Source organism: Gossypium hirsutum, chromosome D08, assembly GCF_007990345.1.
Source record: "Gossypium hirsutum isolate 1008001.06 chromosome D08, Gossypium_hirsutum_v2.1, whole genome shotgun sequence".
NCBI lineage: Eukaryota > Viridiplantae > Streptophyta > Magnoliopsida > Malvales > Malvaceae > Gossypium > Gossypium hirsutum.
Genome location: NC_053444.1, coordinates 16,264,194 through 16,276,334, shown reverse-complemented (window position 1 = coordinate 16,276,334; position 12,141 = coordinate 16,264,194). Strand labels below are relative to the sequence as shown.

Below are 12,141 nucleotides of genomic sequence, written 5' to 3'. Positions count from 1 at the left end.
GATTTCTATTATACTTAAGATATTTTAAGTGTTTTTCCTTGGTAACCTCTAACGTCTTTAGAGGTTAATTATTTATTATTATTAAAAAAATTGTTGAGTAAAATATATATTTAAGAACTTATAAATGTAAATATAGTAAAATATAATTACAAATACATGATCGAGAACTTATAAAGTAGAATTAAAACAATATAGTGCATAAAGGGATAAAAAATTGATGTATAACTAGATTAAACTCGTGCATGAAAATTACATATAATAAAATTAAAAACTCTCTCATAATAATTATACATGACCCTTGAATACTAAAAAAGGCAAAGCTGCGTAGTTTATTTTTTGCTCGATATTATGCGGTTTATAGTGATTGCTTTGATTGTTAGCAGAGTTTCCAAGCTTTACCATATTTAAAGCTGAAATTCTTAAACCTTCCAAAAAACATGACAACAATAAGGATAAACTTTCCAGTGTTACTCCATCTCCCCGCGAAGCCAGCACATGAATCTGTGCACCACTGCTTACCTTTCAATCGTCTTTTACAGCTATATCCGGTTGAGAATCCAACATTCCCATAAGCACTGCAAAAGTCAATCTAAAACGATTAAACATCTTAAAGTAAAATAGAAATAAAATAAATTTTAATTTAACATATTGTTGGTTAATAAGTTATCCCATATCTATCCTCTTTTCTAATTTAATTGTATTAATAAAAAAATATTAAGTGATATTTAATATCAATTATCAAACACACTTGAATAGTGTAAAATTTTATTTCTTAATATGAATTACCACACAAGCCTAATTTTACATCACCCTTTAATTAATTATAGACATCATGGATCTATTTAAATACTACAAATATAAATAATTTAGCTATATAAAGATACTACAACTATTAACACTTGTTACTATACTATCTATTAATAGATCTAACATTTACTCCTTTTATATTTAGTAAATGTAATGCATAAGGTATTCATAAATTACATAGATATTTAAGCCTTTATCAATGTAAGGAAAAACCTGTTATAACAATTTGTAATTGTAACTGTGTTTTCCATATGTATTTTAGCTTTTTCTAATACAGGGTTAAGATTTAAAATCGAAAGATGGGAGTTTAAGATTTTAAAACTTAAGGGTTAACATCTACGATTTTAGAGAGAAAAGGTTGGGATTTTAAAATTTACAGTTTTAGGATCTAAAATCTAGTTTCAGGATTTTATAAAAAGTGTTAAATAATTTTTAAAATTTTATTAATAGTAAAAACACAAATTATAAGTAAAAACATCAATATTAGATCTTAATATTAAATATTTAAAAAAACTGGCTAAAAAAGATAAATTAATGACTTGGATGTGACCCCAGTGAAGGCATCGTTACCATATTATTTATCAATGACGTGGATATCTAAGTCTTTTATCATTTTTAATTTATTCATCTATATGCTCCCACCCTTCCTCCTCTATCTTTTTCACCACTGTGTTCGTCTCCGTCAACTTACTTTTTTAATAGTATCCTGTCAGTAAAAATGGTAAAAATATTATATGTAATTACGTCCGACGAAACTCCGCGACGCTCATCAGATCCATCTTCCATCTTCTTCTTTGTCAACATATTTACAATATGATGAAAGGTGGTAGCCTTCAACCCACCATTCTCATCATCGTCTAAGACACACAATGATTCTTCAATCCTTTCGATCTTATAGAGACATGCAATTTGTAAATTGAACGCGTGGTTGCGCATGAGGCCTTTTTCTAAACGAGATAAGGTTTGGATTAAAGGGACGAGGATCGAGAGAGAGTATTCCGTATTGATGATGAAGTTGAAGGTTTTGATGGTGTTGAAGGACCCGTCTCTCGCGCTCTTGTTGAGGAGGTAGCCTACAGTTGCCGGCTTTATGAACCCATTTGTCGTAGTCGGCCGATGTGGGGTCCTCGGGTGGATCGGGCCGGGATTAAAGAGAAGCGTGTGAAAAAGAAGCGGAGGTAAACTTGGGGATAAGGGAATTGATTGTTGAGTTTTTCGGAGAATGGACATGTTACCACATATCAAAGTTGAAAAAAAAATAAAGGCTTGGGTGTTGGATTTTTTTATATATAAATGATAGATGTATGAAATTAAAGGTTTATGACTTACGTAAAAACCGAGAAGAGAAAGAACAAGAGTATTGTAAACGGAAGGCAGCGAGGAGGGAGGAACTGTCTGAATATCAGTAACAGATTGGAGAAGAATATGTTGGTAACATGGAAAAGGAATTAGAAGAGGTATAGAAAACCTATCTTGGTTACTGTAACTTCAATTATAATATCTGCAACTCTTCTTCTATTCTCTATCTTTTATTTTAAAAAATGGTATAGAAAACCTAAATTAGAAGAGGCGATTTACCTTACGACTTCTATGGTGATGTTTAACACATTGAAGTTGAGGGGATCTTCCTTCAATTTTTGTCTTTCGGAGATGCAAATTAGGATGATGAAGATGGCCAAATATGAGAGTTGAGAGAACAAAACAAACTCCAAAATGCTCTTCCCTGCTGATTCATTTTGACTTCCTTTCACTTTCTCTTTCTCTATTTCCTTTTTCTGATATTTTATTGGTATAAAGGAAGTATAAGGAGGGAGATACCTGAAAAATAAAGAATGAAATATATATATCCCCTAAATCAAATTACATTTATTCATATATGTTATATTAGTAAAAATTAATACAAAAATCGAACATAAAATCATAATCATATGTTCAATTATGTAACTTGAATTATTTTTACTTTTACAATGATGACGTATGTGTAACAAAGTTAATCGTATATGATAGAATATACGGCGGAAATGTGAGGCTGAAGATATTGAACAGCTAAATACACAAAAGAAAAACGTCTATATACAGAATTTGTGGGGTCAGAATATTCAAAACCCACTTCAAAAGTTAAACGAGACAAGTGCTAAACCCCATTCGTTTTCACTATATTATCAACCAAAATGGATGAAATGACATCAAACCCCAAATGGATGAAATGACATCAAACCCCAAAACATGTACGCATATCTAAAAAAATTTATATCCATTTAAAATATAAATTCAACTATTTTTTCTATAAATAATATAACTATTTGTATATTTAATAAGTAAATTAAAATAGGGTGGAAATTTCTAAATTGATTTACCATTAATAATATTGGCAGATTTAATTTCAATCTCATGAATTTTAAAAATACCACCGAAGATATCAGTATCTAACTATTTATTGTTTAACACAATAAATTAAAGAATAATTTTTTTCAAAAGTATATAAAAAAAATCTTCTATTTATTTTTACCAAATCATAAGATCTGTCATCTTCCCTTTTTAATTTTTTTTTTGGCTTTTTTAAGTATCAATCGGATCGAACCTATTAATTAATCTTTCACATTTTTAGATCCTTAGTAAATGTTTATCACGGATTTTAAAGTTGTTTCATAGTCACCGTGAATATTGAATCCACATATTAAAATACCCTTTTTAATTTTAAATTAAAAAAATTAGGAAAAATTCTGAAATAAGAAATATGAGTAGGCATTAATTCCTTTCAACAAAATGGGAGAATTATGGGAGTAGGTAAAAGTAGTCAGAAGGTAATAATATACATAGTCCCTAAAAACAATGATCAAAAGGAATATATATGTTCTCTAGATATGGAGAATATGAAAATGAGGTTGTTGTGGAGTAAGGGTGCATAGTGTATGTGGTTAGCTAGCGAATTGTCACGGAATTTTGTTGAAGAATATACACCAAGTAATTAAAAAAAAAGAAAAGAAAACAAGAGAGAGATGGTGGCATCTTGTCAATTCGACAAATATGAGACAAAAATGGACTAGAGAGAGAGAGAGAGACTCACATCATAACAACAAAGAGCACCAAGATCGCTGAGGAGATGGTGGAAAGATCAACTACCGATTCACCAGCATACCTTGAGTTAACCACCTGAAACAGCGAGCCCACAACTTTCTGATATGAACTAAAACCATCCATGGTTTCTGAATTCCATTCCATTGAGCAGAAAAGAATAAACTGAACTAATGTCAACCCAAAAACAGTGGCAGCAAGAAAAGAAGAATGAAGGCCTGACAGTAAATGACTATAACCCATCTCCTTCCAGTTCTTCAGGATGTAACTGAACTCCACCTTTTTTGTCATTTTGTCCAAAACCCATATCAAGGCTCGTAGGCAAGCTGGATAAAGAGTGTTGCCAATAAGAATTTGTGGAATTAGCAGCAACAGAAGACCCGAATTCTTCTTGAAGACTATCATGTTTTCATTTGTTGGAACGAACCCGCAGTTTGCTAACGTAGAAACGACAGTGAAGAAAGAAAATGTTCGTATATCAATACCTTTGGTTTTGAGTATTTTTCTTGCGCTTGGAACCAGGCTTACATACATAGAAACTAGACTAGAGCCAACTGCGTGGACTACTAAAAGATACCCTAACACCAGATACCCCAAATACCCAGTGGCCTTATACTTGAGACTCTTACTATCGGAAGTCAAGTTTTTGTTACTTTCTAAGTCAGTGATAGGTTTCTCATTCGCTAAGGCTGAACAAGTAATCCTACCCAACTCCACTTCCTGGGAAATGTTTTTTGAGGTCAAGCTGCAGTCTGATTGGAGGCCCCTATTGCTAATAGAATTTACAATGTCCCCATCGAAACTTGGACGTTTTTCAAACCTGAACCTCCCCAACAGAAGTCCAAGCATGGAAGTGAAGACCTCCCCACCTACCAGCATCAGAATAGTTATAATAATAAGTTGGGTATTGGAAAAAACTTCCATTTCTACAGTCGACATGCTTGAAACCGTTGTTGCTGACACAGAAGTGAAGAACACGTCTATGTTGTTAGGACTAACTGAGCCGGATTTTGGATTTGACATTTTCAATGCCCCGAAGCCAACCAAAGACACGACTATGAAATAAGCAAGCTGAACCCAGAAAGGGTTCACTCTAAAGACCAAGAAACGGAAACAAGTGGATATCAAACCACGATAGGATTGGTTGAAGCATGATAGTTTGGAGCGTGAATTGCTACTAAAATGCTCCAATTTTCTACCGAAACAGATAATAGTGTTACTCATCTTTATTACAAAGAAAGCTGTATGATAACATATTGACCTTTGAGTAGTAGGGGTTTATATACAGAGGGGGAGAGAGGAGCTCTTGTCCAACTTAGTGGGATTTCCTAAAAAATAAAAAATAAAAAAACCTTGGTGGTACTCTCAAAGAGAAATAAATAAAAAAACTTAGTGGGATTTCCCTGCACATGTGACAAATCAACTTAACTATATATAATTGGTTAAATGTTTTAAATAATCCCTGTAAGTTCTTTCAGATTCATTCACTATAGTCTGAACAATTTTAATCCTTGTATTAATTGAAAATCCTTTAAGAACTTTCACCGTTTGTATCGTTAAACAATATGACATGGCATTATTTGTAATTAAGTGGCTTTAGAGTGTCATGTACTCTGTACAGGTCGGTATTTATGATTGCCACGTAGTATTATCACCCAAAACAGGGAAGAAAATGAAGAAAAGAGGGTTATATTATATGAAATGAAAAGAATGTTTCGTCCATGCTTCCTTGATTTCAGCGAATATTCCCCTAAACCCATACTTCGGCTTTTCTTCAATTCCTTTTTGTGTTGAAATTTTCTTCTTTCATTGCTATGATAATTTCCTATCCTTTAGATGTTTTGGGTCAGCTTCAAGCAACGAACCTCCAACACAATTTCATTTTCTTTTCTTTACTGTTTCCCTGCCCAGAAGTATTAGGATGAGGGTTTTCATTTTTTTTTTATTTTTGGTTGAAATACGTTGCAATAATACATGCTTAGGTGTACAAGCCATGTCAAACACCTTAAATCCTCTATTTAAAAATAGTGCCATGTTAGGTTATTTAACGTCTTTAGTTTAGGATTGAAATTTTGATTGTTGAATAGCAGAGGGACTAAATATGTTGAAATTATAGTAAAGTGATCAAATTCACAAGAAATATAATAGTATAGGGACTGCTTACAGAATTTAACCTTTTTCTTTCGGTGACCTTAATGAAATTCAAATGCTTTTAATTTGGTTTTATTATTCTAATAATATGGCCAGCATTTTATGCAGGAGCAACGGTTATAATAAATTATATTATCTACACTAACGAGTAGAATATAACCATTTGATTAAAAATCAATTTAATAAATATTACCTCCAATTTCATAAGCATTGATGTATGTCTTTTTTTTTAAATAATAATAATAAAAGCCAACCGTATAATATCACTTTTTATTTATTATTCTGACTAGGGGCACTGCGCCATGGAACTAGAGGCTGCCCCAAAAAACTAAATACTAAATTCACTCCATATGGTATTTAAAAATGTTGTTTTATTTTTATTAAAAATTCATGTATATATTTTTAATTTAAAAACATGTTGGATGAGTAAAGATATTTGTTTTCTATAATTTACAATATATATAAAAGTACGAGTTTAAAAAAAAATTTGAATCGATAAGAATATCTTTAATTTTATTTTAATTACTAATATGACACTAAATACATAAGTTTTATTAATAATAGAGATTTTATTCATTTTAACTATACAATTAATAAATAAGAACAAATATGAATTTATTGTGAGCAGAGAAAAAAAAACATCCCCTCACTCTACCCTAAACTCTCTATGTGGCTATCGCCCTCCCTCCCTAACTTTATGGAACGATTGGGAGGACTAGCCACTAAGAACTAACAACAGCAGTAATGTTCGGGTGTTATAGCCAATAGCCCCCTCACTCGTGTGAACACTAGCATGTTCACATTAGAGCTGATTTTCATAGTTGGAACCAGTCCTGATATCTCAAATTCAAACGTGGCTAGGGTTACGAAAAGGTTAGAAAAAGAACAAAATTTCCATCTTGTTCAGATGATCCCACAGTGGATGGAGACGGTAGGAAGGTGCCGGAGGGTTCCTTGCCAAAGGCGAGTTATAAGCACACTATAATGGGTTCAGGTTCAAACAAGCCTTTGCGGATGGCTGATGATTTTGGAATTTAGGAAGGAGATGTGTGGACAGAACTGGTAGACGGGATCCCTTCGGTTCCATTTTTTGACAGGGTTAAGGATTTTATTGAGAGAAAAATGGAAAAAATAATTATTATTAAGCTTTTGGGTAGGAAAATTGCCTTCAATGCACTGCTAAATAGGATCACAATACTGTAGAAAACAAACAGTCCATTCCAATTAATGGATTTGGAAAATGATTATTATCTGGTTCGATTTAGTGAAGAGGATGACTATAATAAGGTGCTAACAAATGGACCTTGGGTGATATTTGGTCAGTATCTGACGATTCGTCCTTGGACACCAGATTTTTCGACGACTCAGGATGAGGTGGGAATCCAAGTGGTATGGGTCTGGTTGTCGGGACTTTCTAAAAGTTACTATTCACCTTGTATTCTCAAAGCTATTGGACAAGCGGTTAGTTCGAGGGTTATGATTGATGAAAATACTGATAGTGTGAAATAGGGAAGGTTCGTTAGAATAGCCATTTGTGTTGATCTAAGAAAGCCATTGATCTCTAAAGTTAGGATTAATGGTCATCTTCAGAGGGTTGAATACGAGTCATTACCCCATGTCTGTTTCAAATCTTGCTCTATGGACATGGGTCTGATTTATGCCAGAAAGGTTGTGCCTATTTTCCAATGGAAGATGATCCCGTCAATATGGCAATGCCGGAAAAACTTGGTTGTCAAGATCTAAATCGGCGAGTTGAAGAGGAGGACTACGGACTGTGGATGTTAGTTGAATGTCGGAAATGGTGCACTGGCAGAAGCTTGGGGGTTAAGGTAAATGACATTCAAGGTAGAAAAAATGGTGGATCCAGATTTGAGGCTCTGGATGGGAATTAAGGCAGATCTGAGGAGGTTGGTTTAAACATGGAAAGTGAACCCGCCATTGGTAAAGAAATATCTAACGGTAAAGAATTCTCTAATGGTACTGATAAGGGGAAAACCCCAAAAATAAGTCCTACTTAGTTACGAAACGGGTTAAAACCTAAAGGTAAGGGAGTTTTAATTGGTTCTGTAACAACTCGTTTTTCAGTGGTATCAGAAACAGTAGTTTTGGGGCCCCTAAATCTGACGAGTAAGTTTGTAAATATTATTATTTAATATTTACAAGTCAAATGTGATTTTAAAAAGGTTTTTGATATGATAATTTATGCTATTTGAATGATTAATTAAGTTCAAGTGGTAAGACCCTAAGGTCAAGTGGTTTTAGAAAATGAGGTATCGGGACCTCATTTCTATAAATTGAGCCATAAACATTTTTATAAAAATTTAAAGAGTGTAATTAAGATGATATTGAAGTTTGGTTGAAAAATTTTAACGTTTCGATAGTTAATTAATTACAAAGGACTAAATCGTAAAAGATGTAAAATTTGATCACTATTTAATTTGAGTGATTAAATAGTTAATTGAATATAGGAAAAGGGACTTAAATGGTAATTAGACCATTTAAGGAGTCAGTAGACAATTATGGGCATGAAATTGGTTTTTTATTTATTTATTAACTAAGGTTAAAATGGTAATTTGGTATATTAAAATAAAATAAAATAAAAACAAAAGGCTAATTTGTTATCATCTTTTTTGTTTTCTTCTTCAACACTGAATACCCATGGATTTTGAGATGAAGCTTTCGGCCATGGACAAATTTTTTTGCATAGTATGGGATTTTGGCTCCATTTTTTTAAATAATTTTTATGGTTTTGAGATCGTTGCAACTAGATCCAGCTAGCCCGTACCTTCGATTTTAAAATTGTTAAAGATTTTGAATGTTGCCATTGATGAACCTTGTGATTTTAGATGTTAAATGATGAATTTGAAATATTAGTTGGTATTTAAAAATATTTTATTAAGTGATTTTTGATGAATTTATCGATTATGGACTAAATTGTTGAAATAGTAAAAATACAAGGATTTGATGTGAATTTTTTGCAATAATGGGTTTTTTGGATTCCATAAGTATTCGGATAGACTCAATTTTGGGTAAAAATGATTAATTTGCATGTTTTAGGCTCAGGGACTAAATTGAATAAAAGTAAAACTTTAGGGGCAATTTTGTAAAATGTCAAAAATGACTAAATTGCATAAAATATATTGTTTTACTGTATAAATTAATAGATTGAATGAAATTATTAATTTAGATCAAGATCAGGTACAAAATAGAGAAGAATGAAAAATTACCAAAATGTCCCTGTACTTTTTCATTTTTGCAATTTAGCCAGGTAAGTTTGTATGAACTATATTATGTATAATGTTGATTAAATTTAATGTTAATATATGATTTTATTGGAAATGAATCAATATATATATGTTATTATACAATTTATCATGTTTTGAGATAACGTAAATCCAACGACGTACGACGATTATCGAGCCCCGTTTGAACCTTAGGAATTCATAGGATACAAATGACATGTCATTAGGGTTTACATGTTTCAGGTGCTGGTCTTGAATGTCCTATTGGTGGCTGAGATCCAACATATGTTGCGGATACTTCACGGCTTGTGTGAGCAGCACTGTGTAGTTACATTCTGACCCATAGCTCGTGTGAGCAAGCCCATTTCATAGCTCGTGTGAGCATACTTATTCATAACTCGTGTGAGCATATATGTAAAGGAATTGATGGACTACGATTATATGTTTAGCACACTTCGTGTGAGATATCCTGCGTATCCAATGGTATTCTATTCGGTTCAACGGACAAGAATTTATAAGGATATGGTAAGTGATCTATATGAACCAAGACATGTATGTATGAAAAACTTTGAAATGGTGAGCTACATGGGAAAATATGTTATGTTGAAATGGATGACAAATCCAAATGAATCATGTTTAAGTATAATGACTATCCATGTTAAATTACCTATGAATTATGCTCAAGTATAATGGTTATCCATGTCAAATTCATATGAATCATATTTAAATGAACTAACATGTGTTGTTGATGTGCTTAGGCTTATTCCAAGCTTGTGGATATGATTGATGTTTATGATTATACTTGTACTATGCATATCAAACGGGTAAGAAAAAGGGAATGATACGGTAAGTACGTAATTGGGATGTATTATGATGTTATAAAAAGGCTTAATGAGATAAATGATGTATTCATATGTGAGTAAATTGCTTATGCTTTGAATGAATCTATCTATGCCATGGATAAATACATTGAATTGAGAATTAATAATATTGTTTAGGCTTATGATAAGCATTGGGAATGAAAATGAAAGTAAGTGAATAGAAAGATATATAAGCTCATAAAAAGATTGATGGTAATACATTACGTCCCATAACATCCTTTCATGTTATGAATTATAAATGTATGTGACATTAATGAATTTACTCATTTGTGAGCCGATGATTATAGTTTGATAAATCTTGAGGCATTGGTATAGATTTATTTTTAACTTATAATTTCATTATTGAAATGTAATATTATGCTTAAAGTTTATACGAGCTTACTAAGTATACATTACTTACGTAGTTATTTTTCTTTACCTTACAGATTATCGAAAGCTCGATCGGGTTGGAAGCTAGTCAGAGATCCATCACACTATCCATTGATTTTATTAGTAGATTTTAATGCTTTGGTCGTGGTTATAATGGCTTGTATAAGTGGAATATGTCTATTGTTTAGTTGATGATAATGGTATGTAATGTTACTATGAAATTGAGAAACTTATGTTATTTTGATGCCTTGATGGTTGGCGTGCTTTTGGCACTTTGATGTTTAATGGTTGGTGTGTATAAGATCAAATTGATGCATGGTTTTATGGCCAAAGTGGTAAGAGTTGGCATGTTTGCAAAGTGATCATTTAGGGCATGTTTTGATATGAAATTTAGTTAAGCATGTTTGTTTGAATTATGACCATTTGGACATAATTTGGTATGTATATATGTTAGTTGTTGGAACCATTTGGAAATGGCTAGAATGATGACATTTAAATAGTTTTGATGCATGTGAGAAGTGTTATAATAGTAAGGTCATTTTGATATGTTTGATATAGAAACAAATTAATTGATAAATGGTTAAATATGCACATGTATAGGTATTTTATGATTGATGATATGTTGGCATTTTGGTGCATTCATGGTTGATGTTAGAACGGTTAAGGTGATGTGTAACACCCCTAACCCGTAACCGTCGCTGAAAATAGGGTTACAAGGTATTACCGAACCAAATTCAAATTTGAATAATCATATATATACACATGTTCAACCTACTAAACCAACCAAGTCTTAAATCAAAAAGGTAATATCAACCTATTACAAGTCATTTCATATCATGCATCGAACAAATTCGTAAACACATAACTCATAATTAAAAATTATGCAGAATATTTCAAACACCACTTTTGGTCATACCTCATTTCGCCTACTTGACTAACAAATCAATTACAAACAACAATGACACAAATGTGTATATAAAACTCATATTTAAAATTTTACCTATTTTACATGTAATCATTATATTTTAACATATGTACCGATATCAACCCTTATAAATACAAACAAATAAAAAAATTAGGCTAAATATGCCATAAGCAATTGTATAATTTCATAGTATATTCACTTATTATTATTCATACACTCAAAACTACTTATCAAATTGCATACAAATATTTATTCATCAAATAAATAAAATAACTATTCATATGGCCAATTTCCCAAGCTTTATTCGAATACAATTAAGCTTAAATACTTATGCTTTAACCAATGTCAAATTCATCAATACTCAAACAATTCCATGCATAACATACCAAGACCGATCCTATATATATATATTTACTATGTATTATTTAGCCCTCAATGTTTCAAAGGTCATTTACAAGACCAATTCCATAAACAATGCTCATTATGCAATTTACCAATTTCAACTACTCTTTATTCATAGTAAATCAATATACAACTTTCACATAGTAAATTATAATTCAAATTCAATCTCAATTACCGAAAATTAAAATACTTCCATCCATGATTTCAAACATAGCTTATACTTATACTGTATCATATCAATCAACTTTACTTGTCTATCACAATCAATATTCATAATTATCAAAATTCA

At 31.7% G+C, this 12,141-nt stretch overlaps 1 protein-coding gene across 1 annotated transcript; it reads right to left on the bottom strand.

Annotated features, from left to right (window-relative positions):
• Positions 1-204: 204 nt before the first annotated feature.
• On the bottom strand, positions 205-5,134 carry LOC107897859 (probable cation transporter HKT6). The gene is made up of 3 exons (XM_016823441.2): positions 3,875-5,134; positions 2,386-2,625; positions 205-575 (listed from the first exon to the last, which is right to left on the bottom strand). Exons 1-3 carry the CDS (start codon positions 5,104-5,106, stop codon positions 377-379), a joined length of 1,671 nt encoding a protein of 556 aa, XP_016678930.1. The 5' UTR covers positions 5,107-5,134; the 3' UTR covers positions 205-376.
• Between the last annotated feature and the right edge of the window lie 7,007 nt (positions 5,135-12,141).